Source organism: Ceratotherium simum, chromosome 4 (genome assembly GCF_057802395.1).
Source record: "Ceratotherium simum simum isolate JZ-2026a chromosome 4, ASM5780239v1, whole genome shotgun sequence".
Lineage (NCBI taxonomy): Eukaryota > Metazoa > Chordata > Mammalia > Perissodactyla > Rhinocerotidae > Ceratotherium > Ceratotherium simum.
The window spans coordinates 8,483,884-8,502,924 of NC_141903.1; the positions used below are offsets into that span (position 1 = coordinate 8,483,884).

At 47.4% G+C, this 19,041-nt stretch overlaps 1 protein-coding gene and 1 long non-coding RNA gene across 2 annotated transcripts; one reads left to right on the top strand and one right to left on the bottom strand.

Moving 5' to 3' along the window:
* Window positions 1–497: 497 nt before the first annotated feature.
* On the top strand, window positions 498–4,498 carry LOC147917199 (uncharacterized). The gene is made up of 3 exons (XR_015552068.1): window positions 498–553; window positions 1,182–1,325; window positions 3,901–4,498. It is a non-coding gene; the product is annotated as an uncharacterized LOC147917199 (long non-coding RNA).
* SMIM23 (small integral membrane protein 23) lies at window positions 3,378–7,598 on the bottom strand. The gene is made up of 4 exons (XM_004428697.3): window positions 7,509–7,598; window positions 4,089–4,140; window positions 3,824–3,891; window positions 3,378–3,590 (listed from the first exon to the last, which is right to left on the bottom strand). The coding sequence occupies exons 1-4, from the start codon at window positions 7,596–7,598 to the stop codon at window positions 3,378–3,380; spliced, it is 423 nt and encodes a 140-aa protein (XP_004428754.1).
* Window positions 7,599–19,041: the final 11,443 nt, after the last annotated feature.

Below are 19,041 nucleotides of genomic sequence, written 5' to 3' on the forward strand. Positions count from 1 at the left end.
CTCTCGCTGTCACATTCGTGACCACCTTGGGAAATGTAACTCGGGTCATCTCGCAGGGTCGAGAGCCGCCGTCGGGAGGGGGCCCGGGCTGTTTACTGTGGGAGGTAGCTCTGTTTTGGAGCACTTGGTCCTCCCCTCTCCCTCCTGCCACCGCTGATCGGATTGGGGGTGGCGGTCACTCAGTGCAAAGGCTGGCCGGCACACGGCCCGGCGCGGCCCAGGAAGCTCCCGCCGAGGAGAGGAGCCCGTCGTGTCCCACCCCTTCCCCGCAGCGTGACCTGGGAACGCGGACAGAATCGCATGGGCAGCAGACGTTGGAAGGTCGTGAAAAAGGGAGAAGCCTGTGGGACCGGAAGCAAATCGGCGTTTTGAGGAATCGGAAGCAGAGGCACTGAGCGGAAGAGGGATGCACAGTGAGGGCCAGGGGGCCACCGAGGCGGAAGAGACGGGACACACGCAGAGGGCAGCGGAGACCCCCGAGCGGCCGAGTGGAGGGAGGGTGGAGCTAGAGGGACTCGGCAGCGGGGGCTCCTGGAGCACCTGGAGCACCGTGGTGAGTGCCTTGAGTTCTCAAAGACCTGCCCGTCCCAGCCTCCGCCGGCCCGGGTGCGCGCCGATTCCCTGAGATGCCGCCTCCCTCGTGGTGCCACAGTAAACCCTCGTTGCGTGAGCCACCCTGAGGGGCTCACCGTTTTTTATGGCTCACGAGCCAACATAATAAAAGGAACCACTGTCAGCGCGCTGGGGCCAGCCAGCGTGGGCTGCCCCCGCTGGGCCCTGTGTGTGGGAGCACGGCCGCGTGTCCGCCAGCTCTCCGGGCGCTCACTCCTCTGCTCAAAGGCTCCGTTCGTATCCATAGGGTGGTTCCCTGTCTCAAGGATCTAGGCTCCAGTTTCTTCTTTTCCATGTATCCCCCAATTTTTATATGTTTATATACATTTTATAAAAATATCTATAACTATTGATAAATACATGAAAAGCAATAGGACATATTGGAGGATATGAGGAAGCCATTTGGTTTAAAACTAACTCAGTCTAACCTTGTTTTTCCAAAAGGGCCTGACGTGGCCTGTTGAGCATGCATTGTATGTCTGCTTTAAACATTTACAATGTCCCAAACACAAGATTGATGCCCTTAAAGACAGGGATGTAACTTCCCCCCATATCGGCATTTCTTTAAGGATAAACATCTCTTCCTGGGAACTAAGGATCAATTACCCACCTGCTTGCTCACCTTATGACCTCTGACCTGCTGACCACCGACGTGCTGTGCCAGCTAAGCATCTCGTGACAGTAGTAAAAGAGACATTCCTGTCATATGTGAGGTACGCTCTTTGTTCCAAGATGGTATACAACCACTCTGTACAGCCCACTGGTTTGGTGCCCTTCCTTTGGGGAAGGAAGGCCCCAGGCTATATAGTCCTCAAACCTGGCTCATAATAAACACCCCAATTTTGATTTATAAATTGATTATGGGTTATTTGCATCAACATATTATATATAATATAATTACAGATACAATAGAATTATAACTTAGATGGGGGTTAGAGTCTACAGTGTGTGTTAGGCTAAGTTGTGTATAGTCCAAATTGTGCCTGAGAGCCCTTTAAAGCACCTATAGAGCACGTATATATATGATTTCGGGTGTATAACTACAACTTTGTATGGTAATAGTAAGTATAAATGCAAGGAAATATCAGACCCTTCCTGTAAAACTCTTGCTGAAATATCTGCAAATGAGAAAAAACAGAGCCTGGTTCCCACCTCCTGCCAAATATTCAAAGTGGCAAAATTGTGACCACAACTTGCAAAGACTTTTCCCATCCCAAATGGCAACTGGTTAATTCCTCCCGGCAAATGAATTGTGCCATTCCCCTTAAGTCAGATGTCCTCTGAGATTAATTTAATTGGAACCCTCATGACTTTCCAAAGATTTGAGGTAGTTCTAATAATTGGCACATATATAATAACTCCATTAAAATAGAAAACAAAAAAAAAGTCATAGAAAGAGGGAAATTAATTACCTAAAAAAGTGAGCTGATATAATTCCTATAGTGGACAACTGACCTCTGAGCTTCCTGGAAGTCAAGGGAAAAAGGGAAAATCCTGTATAAGAATTCTCATTGTTTAATCAAGATAAATCAAAAGAGAGAGGTTTTCTCTTGGCACTATTTTAAAAAATTAAAAGTCACTCATAATTTCACATAGTGATGAAATAGTGTTATTTTTGCTTGTATACTCTATAGTCCAGTCCTTTGCAAACAAAATAATAGATAATTTTTTTAAAAAAAATATTTGAATAGGCAAAACATCCACATAGTTTAAAAAAAAGTGTGAAAAGTATGCAGTAAAAAAGTTTCCCTCCCATTCTTGTCATACATTTGCCTGGTTTCAACCCCCCTCAACCCCCATTTTTGTATCCTTCTAGTTTTTATGCATATTCAATAACAACATCAGCATCATCAACAACCATAAATAGAGATTCCTATGCCCGCCCCCTTCTTATACTTTAATTTCTTTCATTTAAGGACGAATTTTGCAGACTTTTCCATATCAGTAGGAAGGTTTCCTCATTCTCAGAGCAACAGGGCATCTCGTTGTTTGGCTGTACTGTTGCTTATTTAACCAGTGCCCCACTGGTATCATTTGGTTGTTTCCATTTTTTTGCTATTATAAACAAAGCTAGGGAGAATAACCGTACATGTACGTAATTTCACACATGTGCAGGTGTATATATATATATAGGATAAATCCCTGAAGCAGACTGCTGGCTCAGGGGTAAATGCATTTGTGAATTTGATTACTCTCACCAAATTGCCCGCCACAGGGGTTTTGGGAACTTATGCTTCTACCAGCAGTGTCAAGTCAGAGGGTTGAGTTGCCACGTAATGTCTACACTCTCCGGAACCAGTATCCTCCTGCTAAGTTCCAGGGAGGAAGGACGAGGACTGTGAGAAGGGAAGAACTGTTTATCAGGCACCTACTGTATGCCAGACACACCGTATATACACACATTTGATCCTCACTGTAGTGCTGTGGGGCAAAGTTTGTGTCCCTGATTTTTGTGAATGAAGCAATTTTGTCTCAAAGAGGTTAAGGAAATTTGCACGACCTCTCGGGTAAGTGGGAGAGAAGGGTCCAGACCCCGTGGCTGGCTCTGAAGCCTATGTTGGTTCCGGTGGCACGAGTCCTGGTGTTCTCCTGACGTGGTTCCGTAAACCAGCAGTGGCGCCAACAGTGCTCTTAGCATCCCAACTCTTTTATTTTCTTGCCTCCTTTGAACTTCAAGTGTCACAGCTCACGGCTCTGTGAGGAGCCCCTGGCAATTCTTTCCTGCCGTCCACTTGGCCTCCTCCCTGGGTCCCAGCCCCAGCCCCTCACAAGTGATTATTGAAGGTGGAACAGGGTTCCTCCGAGTGCCCCTCTCCCAGAAAGGCATCTAGCCACTCCTCCAGGTCCTGTACCAGCTGCTCCAGCTCTCGCACCTCCTTCTCTAGCTTCTCCAAGAAAACGTGCAAGTTCTCCTTCAACCACGTCCTCATGACCTTTACCGGCTCTTCTGAGGGTTCGTTGGTCTGGTATTCAAACCTCTGAAAGGCGGACACCAAAGTTGCATCTTAGCTTTTTCACGTAAGACCCCTTTGTCACCAGTTTCAAAAAGTTCCCTGAGCCTTTGCACACGCTGTTCCTGCAGTCTGGAGTACCCTTCCCCACCTTCTCCACCTGGCCAGCTCCTACTTGTCCTTCAAGACCAGCTTGCTGGCCTTCCCAGATTTCCTCAGCCAAGCTTGACGTTCCCTCAGAACATTTCTGAATATGTTACCTGAGAAGCCACAGGATTCTGGGGGTAGTTACATCCTCTGATCCCTTCTAATACCTCCCAACTTCTTCCTGAAACAGGCAGAAACACACCACTTAATGGCAAATGAGCGGCAGTTGAAATCAACATGGTTGGCCATCCCAGTGGGATGAACCGGGGTAGGAGAAGGGGAGCTGTGGAGGCCCCGGAGCATGTAAGCATCTTCAGAATACGTCTCCTGACTCCGTGTGGACCCAGCTGCTCCTGTCTCAGGTTCCAGGATGCTCACCTGATATTCCTGTGCTCACGTACAGCACCAGGACCAGCAACGCCAACAGCGTCTGGGGGCGAGAAGAGGAGGAGAGTGTGGATTCCTGGGGGCAGACGGGCGACCCTGTTTCCTTCACAGAGGGCTAGGCATGGGGGTGCGAGAAGATTGTTTTTTAGAGCTTAACTTTTTTCTAGTTCTCTAAGTCATGCGTGCTTACTTACTACAAAACCCCCAAGCACTGCAGAAATACATAACATGGCAACTTACTGGCATTTCGCTGGTGTTTTCCCTCCTTTCTCCCTACTGAGAAGCAAGGCCGACCTCTGTTCTCATTCCTTTTAAATTTTTTGTTTTAAATGATCTTTAAAAGGAATCAATTTTATTGTGGCATAATTTACGAACAATAAAATACACACATTTTAAATGTACAGTTTGGTGAGTTTTACAAATGTCTATGCCTGTGGACTACCACCCCAATCAAGATATAGACATTTTCATCATCCTAAAAAGTTCCCTTATGTCCTCTGCAGTCAATTCCCTCCTTCCCCGACCCTGCCAGAGGGAACCGCTAATCTGCGTTCTGTCCCTAGCGAGTAGGTGTGCCTGTTATATAACCTCATATAAATGGAGCTGCAGAGCATGGCTTCTTTTGTGATTAGCTGCTTTGGCTCAGCGTAACGCTGCTGAGATGTCTGCGTGTTTTTTGTGTTCAGTGTTATTGATGAGTAATATTATATTGTACGAATACAGCGCAATTAATGTCTTCACCTGTTGATGGACTTTTGGGTTCTTTCTACTCTCAGCAACTTTCAAATATACAATGCGGTATTATTCACGATAGTCACCATGCTGTACATTACATCCCCAGCCTCACAGGGTTTTGATGGAGCAAAGGGGCTCCTGAAGACACCATCACTCCCTGGTGCTCAGGACGATCCAAGATCATTTAGGAGATTCTGACGCATGTCCCAGGATCGGAGGGGAGAAAGGCGAGTGCCTTTTAGAGACATGGGAGAAGAAAGTGGGGGAGTCTGAGTCTTGGAAGGGCCCGGCACCCACTACTGGTGGCCCCATGATGTGCCTGGGCAGGTGCAGGGGACTCAGACACACCTGCTTCTAACAGACTATGTGAACTGGGACAGTGACAGTGTCAGGGGCAAGCAAAAGTGGACAGAAGATTAAGGGGGACATAGTATTGACTGACACTGAATTTTCCCCAAATTCACCAGAAGTGGGCTGAGCCAGATTTACTTTGACTTGAAATCATACACTTCTTACGTACCTGAGTTTGTGAAGCAAGATTTCGAGCTGCTACCACAACATAGAAGATAAAAGATTTGCATACTTTGCCTCTCCCCAGATTGTTTTCTTTACATACGCCAGCAACTCTATTATTACTAACTTTAAAAAGAAATAAATTACATGGCAACAATGTGGCTGCATCTCACAGGCACACTGATGAGTGACAGAAGCCAGATGCAAAGGTGCACTCTGTCCATTCCATTCCATGAAATTCAAGAACACGTAAAACTCATCCAAGTAAATAAAAATCAGAATTGTGGTTGTGGGTTGGGGAGCGAGCTGGGAGGGGACCCGAAGGAGCCTTCTAGGGAGACTGGAAATATTCTATAGCTGGATCTGGGTGGCGACTGCCCAGGTGTTTTACACCCAATGTGAAGGTCATTGCACTGTACACCTAAGATTAAGGCGCTCTTTCTTTTTTTGACAATGTTCCTTGGGAATCTTTTCATGTAAGACACACAGAACCAGCCCATTCTTTACAACGGCTGTTGAGCATTCTGTGATCTGAATGCTTTTCTATCTTTACCCACTCCTCTGCCCACGCCCTTTACAGGTTGATTTCTTCACCACCACGCTTGCTGCTAGGTTTCTGTTTTGGGCTCTGGGGAGGCAAATGGGGAACAAGGACTAGGATTAAGTTTTAATCTTTCTCCTTGTGCTGTCTTGGGGCATAAGCCAAATCATTTCTTCTCTCTGAGCCTCAGTTTCTTCATCTGTAAAATGGGTTTTGAAATATGCTGAAAGGTCTTTCAAAAAGGAAAGATGGGACTCTGCAGTCGAATCGATTTGGGAAATGCTGTGGTAAACAGAGTTAAGCAGATCTCCTTGCTGCAGGACTTCTCAGAGCCTTCATTACGGGAGTGAGCAGTATAAATCTGCAAGGGGGGATGAGGGGATCAGCGTTCCCTAAACCACAGAACTCTTTTTATGATTTTTCTAGAAGGAGCATGACTGGGGTTTAGTGTTTTTTTTTTTTTTTTGAGGAAGATTGGCCTTGCGCTAACATCTGTTGCCAATCCGCCTCTTTTTTCTTTTTCCTCCCCGAAGCCCCAGGACATGGTTGTATATCATAGTCGTAGAGTTGTAGCTCCTCTATGTGGGACGCCCCCTCAGCATGGCTTGATGAGCAGGGAGTAGGTCGGTGCCCAGGATCAGAACCGGCGAACCACGGGCCGCAGAAGCAGAATGCACCAACTTAACCACTACGCCACCGGGCCGGCTCCTGGGGTTTGGTGTTTGTGGAACACTTTAGGAAAAGCTGTAGGGTGGTGGGAGCCCCTCAAGGCCCCCATCTTGCTATGAGGTCCAGCATAAAGGAGGCACTGGGCACAGTATATTAAATGAATGAGTGAACAAATCTTTTGAAAATGTGTACAGATCAGTCATCCGTTGCTCTGCTTAAAGCCCTTCAGTGGCTTCTCATTACCTTCAGAGATGACCCAGCTGACCTTCCCAGCCTCCCTTTATGCCCCTCCGGCATTTCTCCACCTGGGAGGCAGTGGAGTGTGGGGTAACTGCCTGGAAAAGTGTTTTGAATCAGATGGACCTGGTTTCAAATACCAGTATGTCCCGGCTGTATGGCCCTTTTGCCTTTCTGAGCCTCAGTTTACCCATCTGTGAATGAGATTGATAACAGCTGCTTCTCCGGAGTGCTGTCAATCGGGAAAGAGAGGGGGTGGAAGCACGAGGCCGGGCCCAGAAACTGTTCCTGTCTTCTGCTGTCATAGAATCCCACATGAGGTTTGAATTTCAGCCCTGAGAGCAAGTGCTCTAGGAGCTCTCCAATTCAGGTGTGTTTTCCTATATATTTCAGTTCATTCGTTCATTCATTCTTTCGCTCATTCAGTACCTGTTATGCACCAAGCACCATTCTGGGCCTTAGGGATGTTACAGGAAACTAAACAAAGAGCCCAGCCCTCCCAGAGCGCACCTTCTGCTGCAGTGATGAGAGTTAACTAAGAGGGTCAGTAACGGCTTCTGGAAGAATTGCCTGAGCCCCCGTGCTGTGTTCCACCCGGCGGGGCTCCAGGGACAGTCGGGCTGAAGTCCCGTGTTGGACTCTGAGGCCTTGCCGTCTGTCTGGAGAGGCAGAGGGCGCCCCGACGGAGGCAGGCAGCGCACCGGGTCTGGCCTCACCTGCTTTTTGTCCTCACAGCGACTGCCCCTTCTCCGTTCAAACAGCTCGGCGGCCACTTGCCCCCTGCTGCCCACCTGCTGGGTCACCATGGCCTCAGGTTAGGCTGCCTGCGTGGAACAAGGTGCCCCCCCACGACCGGCAGATGGGCACCCTCTCCCCTCCCTGGCCTCTGGTCACTAGGCCTCCCCTGCAGCAATGTGCTCTGATGTCACAGAAGGTGGGGGACAGCGAGGCCCCCACTTTGTCACCACCCTGATTTTTAGCCCCATCCCTCAGGTCTTTTTCATATAAATGTAAAAAATCCAAGACCAGAAAGAAATGCATCAAAAGATTATGTTTCATGATGATGATTTTTCTGATCTTTTTCCTTCTATCTTTTCAAGTTTTTAATAAAATGTGAGTTTTTAAATACAAAATAATGAAAGATATTTTAATTGAAACCTTTACTGAGATAATTGTAGATTCACACGCAGTAGGAAGAAATAATACAGGAGATCCAGTGTACCCTATACCTGGTTTCCCCTGATGGTACCATCTTGCATGACTTGTACAATACCACACCCAGAATATTGCCATTGATACAATCTATCAGTCTTACTCACGTCTCTCCAGTTTTACTGGCACTTATTTGTGTGTATATTTAATTCTAAATAATTCTGTCACATGGGTAAGTTTGTGTCTCCACCTCTACAGTCAAGATACAGAATTCCCAAAGCAGAGGACCCTGGTGTTGCCCATTGATGCCTGCTGCCCTCCCTCTGCCCCCTCCCCAACTGTCCCCAACTCCTGGCAACCACTAATCTGCTCTCCATTTCTAAAATTTTATCTTTTCAAAAATGTCATATCAATAGAATCAAATAGTATGTGACCTTTGGAGACTGGCTTTTTTTTAATTCCCTGGAGATTCATCCAGATTGTTGCATACATCAGTAGTTGGTTCCTCTTTATTGCTGTGTAGTATTCCACGGCATGCATGAACCAGAGTTTGTTTAACCATTCACCCACTAAAGGACATCTGGCTGTTTCCAGTTTTCGGCTCTTATGAATAAAGCTGATATGGACATTCTTGTATAGGTTTTTGTGTGAACCTGTTTTCATTTCTCTGGGATGCCTGAGGGCAATTGCTGGGTTATATGGTAATTGCTGATAGGTTTGTAAGAAACTGTCGGACTGTTTTCCAGAATGCTGTACCAATTTACATTCCCATCAACAATATCTGAGTGATTCAGTTTCTCCTCATCCTCATCGACATTTGGTGTTTTCATTTTAGACATTTTGGTAGGTGTATAGTGATATGTCATTGAGGTTTCATTTGCATTTCCCCGATAGCTAATGATGTTGAACATTTTTTCTGGGCTTATTTGGCACCTGTACCTCCTCTTCAGTGAAATGTCTGTTCGTATCCTCTGCCCATTTTCTAACTGGTTTGGTTTCTTTACAGTTGAGTGTTGAGAGTCCTTTATATATCCTTTGCTGGATATATGCTTTGTAAATATTTTCTCTCAGTCTGTAGCTTATCTCTTCATCCTCTGCATGTGGACTTTTGCAGAGAAAAAGTTTTTAATTTTGATGAGGTCCAATTTATGAATTTTTTCTTTTATGAATCGTGTTTTTAATGTCAAGTCTAAGAACTCTTTGCCTAGCCCTAGAAACAGAAAGTTGTCTCCTACTTTTTAAGGTTTCATAGTTATATGCTTTACAATTTAGTCCATGATCCGCTTGGAGTTAATTTTTGATTAAGATGTGAGGTTTGGATCAAGGTTCATTTTTCTCGCTTGTGGATGTCCAATTGCTCCAACACCATCTGTTGAAAACGCTGTGCTTCCTCCTTTGAATTGCTTTCGCAGCTTTGTCAAAGTCAATTGAGCATATTTGTGTGGGTGTGTTTCTGGGTTCTCTATTCTGTTTTATCTGTCTGTGTATTTACCCCTGCATGAGGCCACACGGTCTTGATTACCGTAGCTGCAGAGGAAGCCTTACTGTTGAGTACAGCGATTTCGCCCACTTTGTTCTTCTTTGTCAAGATTATTTCGGCGCTTCTAGGGCCTCTTCCTTTCCATATAGACTTTAGAATAATCTTGTCTCTGTCTACAAAAAAACCTTGCTGGCTGGGATTTTGATAGGAATTACACTGAACCTATAGATCATTTTGCGAGAACTGAAATCCCTACCACGCTGTGCCTTCCAGTCCGTGAACACGGTATGCCCCTCCATTTATTTTGGTCTTTGTTTTCTTTTATCAGCGTTTAGTAATTTTCAGCATACAGATCCTGTACGCGTTTTGTTAAGTGTATACTTAAAAATTTCATTTTCTTTGGACTTTGTCATATTTTAAAAGCCCCATCTACTAAACAAATTCATGTGTTAAGAAATCAATAATTTTCCACAATTTTATGAGTTACCTTTCCCAAAGTTATGCATACACAGCTTCTGATTAGCACCCAGATAACCTTTATTTATTGAGCACCTACTCTATGCCAGGCATTTTATTACATCTTCTCCAGGCTAGAATTCTGTAAGCAGTTGGGGATTGAATCTGTTTTACGAGCCATTGTGTCTCTAATGCCCATTATGCGGCCTATTACATGCTAAACGTTTGGTAGAAATATTTGTTGAATGGATGAATAATGAGCAGCTTCAAACTGTGGGTTCTGAGAGGCCATGACCTTGGTCTGGTGAATATATTTTTGTATTAATAGTCTTTGGCTCAGTAAATATTTGTTGAATGAGTAAAGCAGGTGGTATGATTTTAATTTTACCAATGCAGAAGCCGAGGCCCAGGGAGGCTAAGGAAGGATATTAGCCAGAGTGGCTGTCACGTCCTGAGGATCTCCTCTCTCTCGGATCCCATGCTCAGTGCTTTCCATGCGTTAGCTCGTTTCATCCTCATAACGCCCTGCAAGGTTGGGCTGTCAGTCTCTCTGTCTGGATGTTACTCTCCTTATTCAAGGTCACACACCCTGCCAGGGGTCTGAGTGCAGGTCTATTTAACTCCAACATCTTTGAGTTTACCCTAAGGGGTTAATGTCAGTTCAGCCAAAAGCAAAGTTAGTTCCCATTCTTGTTATCTTTTGTGGCTTTACGGTGGGTAAATCGATGTGGGATTCCCATCAAACTTTTTGAAACATCAGAAGTAGCCGTGTCCCCCCTCCCTCTCCAGCTCCGTGACTGCCCCAGCTGGGCACCGGGGATTTCCTACAGCCTCCACTCCTCCTTCCCTCACCTGCATCTGTTAAAAAACAAAACTCAGCTGAGACAATTTGAAGATTTAATTGGCTTTATTAGGCGATTCATGAATCGGGCAGCACCTCATCTAGCAAGCAGAGATACTCCCAGGGGTTGTACAAAATGGAAGGTTTCTATAGGAAAGAGGGTGGGGCAAGGAAGTCATTAGCAAGAGAAAAGAAAGGGTTATTTTGGGCCAGGCCCTCTCCTTTTTTGGGGAGAAAGGAACTGACATGGGCTTTATCATGCAGATTATCTCACTAGTGAAACTCAGGAAATTTCAGATCAACTGTTTTAAAGGTCACATTCCTGGGAGGGGCTGAAGCTGTAGTAACGTCTTGGTTTGCTGTCGTGGGGGCCATTTTTGGCCTATTTCTTTTTTTATACAATTTCCTTATTATTATTATCATTCACAGCTAAGGTATTTCAAGAAATGACTGAGTACCAAGCGCTGTGTGAAGTGCTTTACATGTATCACCTCACTGTATTATTACAGCTCTAGGTGGCAAATAATATTATTATCCCCATTTTACAGAAGAAGAGACCGACCGAGGCTCACAGTGGTTAAGTCACTTCCTCCAAGTTACAGAGCTAGTGAGAGGCAGAGCTGAGATCTGAACTCCAGGGCTGATTCCAGCACCCAGGCGCTTGACTGCCATGAGACACTGCCTTTTCCACGGGAAAACTCAGGACCAGAAAAGGAAAGGGCACTACCCCAGCCAGTTGGAGGAAAGAGACCAGATCGCAAGTCTCTTGCTCCCACATGGGGGCTCCTCAAACGGCCGTTCGCGTCGTCTTGATGGTCTTGCACCTCCTGGCCTCTTGAGCTTTACCTCGGGGAAACGTTTCAAATGTCAAATGCAGATACTCAAGGCCTGCCCATTAAACTAATTGTGGCCCATTGAAAGTAATGAATTACAGTCAGGGACAGAGAAGAAACATTTTCTGGGAAACCCAATGAATTCTTCCAGGAAACTGCTCTGAAGCGCAGTGATGAGGCAGGGGGCTTCTGGGATTCGCTCTGAGGACCGTTCCCTGGGGATTCGGCGTCAGGGCAGGGAGGAGAGGGGAGCAGAGTGCCCTGCCCGGCCCTCAGAGCGCATGCCCAGAAGCTGGTGCGGGCTGGGCCTGGAGGAAGGGCTGCACTGGGCCGGGCGCTCCCAGCACCCCCGCCAGCGCTCCCACTTCCCCGTAAAGGAAAAGGGAGGGGATGAGAAAGGAGGGAGGGGCCGTGGACCAGGGAAGTAGGCTTCCGGAGTGAATGTGGGAATGAATGGGGGAGGGAGGGAGCGAATGGAAAATGTGTGAATGAATAGAGTTCCAGGCAAATAACTAATCGAAAAATTACACCCTGCCAAGGGAGATGTCTGCCCCACCCCTAAGGAGCGCTCTGCTGAGTCCTGTGTCCCAGACACATCTGGGTTCAAATCCTGTGTCACTGTGTTTCTGAGTCTCAGTTATCTGAAAAATGAGGCCAATAATAATGTATGTCTTGTGGGGTCATTGGGAGGGCCAGTTGGAAGGAACTGACAGGATAGTGCCTGGTTCAGAGTAGGAACCTCAGTTAGTCCCCCTCCCTCTCGCCCTCCATCTCTTGCCTTTCCCGTCCCCCCTCCTATTCTCTTCTCCAAATATTTATTGACAAGCTGCCTTTGTGCCAACTCAATGCAATAGTTTCTTCCAGTAATTTAAGAATGTAAAGACTTTATATGAAAAGTCTATCCAGAAAACTGATACAAATGATGTACTAGGCAAGCATGGATAGGAGTGGGTGGGGACTCATGCGGTATGAAGGAAGGGGACAGGACGGCTTCATAAAGGAGGAGGCATCTTTGGCTAGCTGGAGGGGAGAAGACAGGATATCTGGGGAGACTGAGCCTCATGGGCAAAGACCTCCCAACCTGCACCTTGCCTGTCCTAGCCTGGGTCTGCACTCTGTCTTTAGTCTGATGGAAGAAAGACTTGTATGTGTAACAAGGATTACAAACTCAGATGCACAGAAGTACTGAACAATTAATAAAATGGGTGTACAACAAAAGGGCCTAGTGGGGACTGTGGCAAATTATACCATGTCTAGAAGGGCCAGCCAATTGTTACCATGAGAATGTGGGGTCCAGTGTTGCAAAATCTTCTGATTTTTTTCAAGAGAAGCTAGAAATTCAGTCTTATATGTAAAATATCCTGACTTGTAAATGTTGGTAACAAATTTAACTTTAGAAAAAGAAATGCGCTGTATGGGTGAAATGCAGACCATTGGTTTGTGAATTCTGACATGTTGTGCGTCTGCTGGGTGACAGGCACTGTGCTGGGCCCAAACATGGCTTGTCCCTAATCCTCACAACAGCCCTGCCATGTGGGAGTTCCTACCTACGATGGCAAGCAACAGAGGCCCCTATGGCTAACTAAAATCAGAGATGGCACATTTTGGAGGGACATCCCAAGGGAGCTCCTGGAATTTATGGAGCGGCTGAAGACCCAGGGAGAGGCCCAGCCATCGGGACCGCAAAGGAGAGCGTATCACAGCAGCAGTCTGAACCCAGAACTGTATACAGGGACAAGTGCAGGCTCTGGGTGGTTGGACTCCACTGCCATGAGTTCTAAATTCTCTTGGTGTCTGCGTTAGTTACCTATGGCTTCTGTAACAAATTACCACAAATTGGGTGGCTGAAAACAACAGAAATTAATTTTCTCACGGTTCTGGAGGCCAGAAGTCCAAAGTCAGTATCCCTGGGCTGAAATCAAGGTATCGGCCTGGCTGCACTCCCTCTGAAGGCTCTGGGGGAGAACCCGTTCCTTGCCTCTTTCTGCTTCTGGTGGCTGCCAGCACTCCTTGGCTGGTGGCTGCTTCACTCCGATCTCTGCCTCCTTGGTTACATTACTTTCTCCTTTTCTGTGTGTGTGAAATCTTCCTCTTATAAGGATACATGGGATTGCACTGGGGCCCACCCCGATAATCTAGCATAATCTTATCTCAAAATCCTGAATTTAATGACATCTGCAAAGTCCTTTTCTGCAGTATACAGTAAATTCACAGGTCCCAGGGATTTAGGATGGGGATATCACTTGGGGGACTTTTTCTGGCCTACCACAGCCTTTGGGGCACTCCCTGAAAATTCAAAGCTCTGGGCAGGGGCAACCGCTAGGCTAGGCATTGTCACAGGCCTGGGCCCTGGCTGCCAGGAGGTGGTGGGGAGAGTGGAGGCTTCTGTTGTTTCTGCAGTGGGAGGGAGGGCTGTGCCACCCCTCCGAGACTCCCACAGTGGATGATTCCTTCCAGTGAAAGAGGGATTTGGGATGCAGATCAAACCATAGCTTGCTGCCCCCATCTCCTGTCTGCTCTGAGACGAAGACCTGGCTCAGATCGGCTGGGGCACGGCTGAGCTCTCAGTGCCATGAGCACAGGGGCCATCTCCCTGTTGTGCTCTGTGGCATCCCCAGAAGGTAGCACAGTGCCTGGCACCTAGTCAGTGCTCAATATTTGTTAACGGCTTGCTGCCTCCAAAGTCTGTGTTCTCTCCCTGCTCCCGTAACTGCAAGTGGCTCCTGGGATGCCAGACGAGTGAGGGGGCAAATGTATACATTTACACATGGCCTTGGCATCTGCCTGCCTGCTGGGGGCTCGGGCCACACCAAAAATACCCTTCTGCATGCCCCATTAACCAAAGGGCTAAAAGAACTGTGAACAGTGGACCAAAAAGGAAAAAAAGCAGGATTAATTTATGAGGCGTTCTGCTGCCTGGATGGCTCATTGCATACCCGTTTTGGCAACATCGCGCCGTAATGTGCTTCTAGACTTACTGTACTTCGACATCCAGGGGCTCTTTTGTAATATGCCAAATATTCCGCCGTTATTGTTCTAGGCACGTCCTGTTGGTCATTGGGCTAATTTATTTCAGTCGGAATTTCAGGACCAGACACAACTCTTATTACTCACTGCTTCGAAGAGGGAATAAAGGAGCAATTGATATTTGGAAAAATGAAAAATATGTCCAGGATACTTCAAGCCCTGAGGCCAAGAAGAGAAAAAGGGGGGTAAGCTGGAGGGAAAAATCAGGCAGGCTCACCTCGTAATGCACTCTGTCGTGGCCTGTCTCGGAGACGTGGAGTCTAGAATGTCTGCAGACAAATGAATCAGCGACAGGGCTCTGAGAATTCCTCAGACACTTGGGTCCTTCTGCACATGACTTCAGCCGCCACCTGCAGGGGCAGGGCTGGAAAAGACTGCAGTGTGGAGCGCTCACCTCAGTTAGCTGAGTGTGTTCAATTGAGGCTCGGGCTGAGGGTGAGGGAGAAACCCCGGTGGGGTTGTTGAATTCCTAAGGCCACTTGCTCCTGAATCCAAGACTGTTCATGGAAAATTAGCCGAGGACTAGAATTCTGAGATGTGATAGCCTGTCCACTTGATTTCGGGAGCAAGATGATGCTCGAGTGTGAGAAGGGCTCGGCTGATGGGCACAGAGACAATTAAGAGGCATCCCCCGACTCCCGTAAGAGGTCTTGCTGGGGCTGGGAGGGCAAACATCTCCTTTGCCATGTGAGATGCTGGTGCGTGCGAGTGGGAGTCTGTGACTTTGCTGTTCCTGGAAGTCCTGGTTGAACGCTGGGCCTTTGACAGACAGAGGGGCGTCTGCAGATACAGGAGATGGGGGGGTGAAGTTAGCCCTGTGCTGGCCAACGACAGCTGCATAGAGTGATGGCATGTGTGAATGTGAAGGGGTGCCTACACTCGCCGTGGGCTTTCTTTAAAGAAACTCTGATGCACTAGTGGTTAGGGTCCTGGGCTGTAGAGCCAGGCAGTCCTGATAACAAATCCTACCTCATCATTCAATTACCGTGAGACCTTGGGCTGCACACTCTACCTTGCTAGGCCTCAGTTTCCTCATCTGTAAAGTGGGCATAAAAACACCTGCCTTGTAAGGTTGTTATAAGGAAAGAAAAGATAACACATGTAAAACTCTGGACCCACAATAAGGATAACGGCTCCCTTTTCTTGCACGTTTACCATCAGGCTTCGAAGTAAGCACTCTGCATTCATTCTGTCATGGAATCTTCAGAGCAACTCTATGAGGTAGGAACGAGTACTATCTCCATTTTACAGATGGGAAAACTGAGGCTAAGAGAGATTAAGGGCTTCACCAAGATCACACACATAGGATATGAATGAAGGCCTGTCTGCCCCCAGAGCCTGAGTTCTTCACATCCACTGTCTGACATGAAGATTGGGGTCTGGAAGAGAAGCACTCATGGCAAAAAGGGAGTAGAGTCAAGTAAGAAGAGACAAAGGCTCTTGAAAATCCAGTGCAGCCTCCTTTTCTTGTGTCAATGCGCTGTGTCTTCATCTGAGCACAAGTCGAAGCTGTTACAAGAACACATTGAACTAAAGGATCTGTTTAAACAGTAGAGTTGCCCGCAGAGGGGCAGGACGCCCACTCTAGGAGGGACACGAGGCAGCAGAGCCGAGGGAAGAGCAGGGATGCTCAGTGCTTAGAGTTGGGTTGGGGGAGCAGCATGGTTTTGGTCTGTTCTGGATGTTTCTTTCTCTCTCTGACTGTTTATATTTGAATGTGAGTAAGGTAGACGGCCAAGGGCCCGTGGGACGAGAAGACCCTATAAAGGTGCCTTGGATCCATGGCTTTCCTGGCACACAGCGAGCCTCAGCGTCTGTCAGATGAACGTGGCCGAGGCTGAGTGTCTGGGCTTGGCAGCCAGTCCTCCGAACCCCGCCTTGGGCTGAAACGGTTTCAAATGAGACCAAAACATCCGTGTTCTGCCGCTTCTGGGCTGAAGTGCTGCCCCAGTTCGGACTGCCCACGTTCCCTGACTCCACACGCCCCGTGTCCCTTCCCCAGAGGTCTCCTGAGGAGGGCAGGGTCTGCACTTGGGAGACCTGCCCCAGAGCTGTGGGTCGGGAGCCCCAGGTCAAGTTAACAAAAACAGCGTGAGTGTGTAGATGCAGCCCGAAATGAGGCTCCCGCAGACCTTGAGCCAGTTTCTTTTTGTTTTAAGCTGTCTTGGGTTTCTGGCAATTGGGAATAGAGGGATCATTGACACAATAGCTGCATGTCAGGTTGAGCTTTTATAAGGAACACCATGAAACCCTTTTCTGTGTCCAGGACGCTTCCTGGGATTTGTGGATGAGCCTTGCAACCCAGTTCAAAGGAGACTTTGGTGGAATTGGATGGTGGGGCAGGACAGGGTGAGGATAGTGTGTCATGGGCCTATGTGAGATGAACCCACAAGAAGCTTCCAGGGGTGTGGGGCTCCTGGAATCCTGTACACACAGGGACACATGTGGCCATCCACGGAGCAGGTCCTGTGGGTGTGGGTGGAGCAGATGGAAGGTGAACTGTGGAGACCCCAGTTCCCATCTTTTCTCCACTGACTCTCCATGTAACCCTGCCTTGGTTTCTTCACTTCTCTGTGCTGCCTCAGTTTCCTCATCTGTAAAATGGGGATTACAATGTTATCCTCAATTTGACGGGGCTGTTGTGTCAAGGTAGGGGCAAGCATGGGCTTTCCACATGGGGGTGGGTTGGGGTGGAGGGGGGCAGAGCAGTACATGCTGCTGGTCCCTGCTGTCAATAACCACAGCAATTACAACAGCCAAGATGGTTGGGATAACAAAGGCTAGTAAGACCAAACTCTTGGTTGTCCGGAATCTAACGAGTTTGATCTTACTCACTCCTTACAGCCACCCTCTGAATAAATGTCATTTTTCTTATTTTGCAGATGAAAAATCAGATATCAAGTCCATGACCACTAAGCTACACCACCTCCTAAGAAGTGTCTGCGAAGTAAACACCCAAATAGGCAAATCTGAACTCCACTCCCCACTCTAGGCCTGGCGTGAGCCCCACCTCCTTGGTGGAGCCCTCCAGCTACCCATCTGGCCTGCAGACAGATGTTTAAATTTTCACAAACTATCAATATTTAAAAATTAAGAGCCTTTGCACAGAAATACAGATTTCTGATTTTTCTTGAAGAATGAGAAATTTGGCTACAGTGACCCACGTTCCTGTATAATGACACTTGCCTGGTGCTGGCAGCTGCCTTTGGATGGGGCCTGGGCTCTCCTGCTGTGTACCAGCCACCGTTACGCTCCCTGCCTGGTCCTGAAGGCATGCGGCTTTGTGAATCTTCCTCTCTGTTTAGTTGTCTAGTCACAACTTTGGGTTCTTAGCAAATGCTTCCTGTACATTTTTTGGTCTGCCTTGTGCTGGCTCGAGCTGCTATGCAGGGGAAATGCCCTCTGTATCTTTAGAATCCCTCCTGTTTTGGACCTTGTGCCGTCCCGGGGTCCATGACCTGTAATTATCTGTTGATTGGATTAATGAAAGCAGGTGACGAACTCTCTTCTCTTTGAAGACACCAGATAGAGGTCCTGGAAGGGATTCAGTGACCTCAGAGAGACTGCGTGTCTCCACCACTCTACTATAATGGTGGGGTGATGGATATGAAACCAACACTTATTAAGCCCCTGCTGTGTACCAGGCACGGTGGAAGGACTCATGCAAATGTCGTCTCCCCGAGCCCCTACATCTCCCTGAGACTGAGGTCAGTGCCCTCCTTTTACAGATGAGGAAAGCCAGATTCAGGAAAAGTGAAGAGACCCGCCTAAGGTCTGACTGGCCTGCTGGTGACCGAGCCAGGATTCGAACCCAGGTCTGTTGACTCCCACGTCTGATTCTTTCCACACACACCCTGGGCGGACTTCCACACCAGGCCCCTCACTGCCAAAGAGAAGACCTTTGCGATGTTTTGTGTCCTTGAAGGCAGACCAAAAGAATTCCCTACAACTCGCTGCTGGCATTTCAAGTATTGGTTTATGGGATTTTTGGTGAGAATGCATCCAGGGGCCTATCACCCTTAGTGAAATAGATACTTTTCCAATCAAAGAGTCAAACCAGAACTTGGCTTCTTAGAAAACCACTTGTCTGGAATGCTTGCCAGCGACCAGACGGTCCCATAGTTCAGATTTAAAAAACCGTCTCAAATGTATGGAGAGACCTTTCAGGTGGAGGGTGGGAGAGGCACATACCTCTCTATGGAAATATATGGCCCTTCAAGTCTTCAGGACTCCTTGGCTGGCCAGAGTCAAGTCAGCCCTTTTGTGGCATTCTCAGGGGTCTCGCTACCTTGCCGAGCCAGAAATGAGCTTTTATTTTATGGTACTTTTCTTTCATGAAACAAAAACAGCAATTAAAGAGAAAAAACTTCTATAAAGAAGTGTCTATAGTTCTCGTTTGCTTAACTTTTTCCAACCTTATGAAAAATTGGAACTGAAATCGCCTTCTGAAAGAGGGTTCG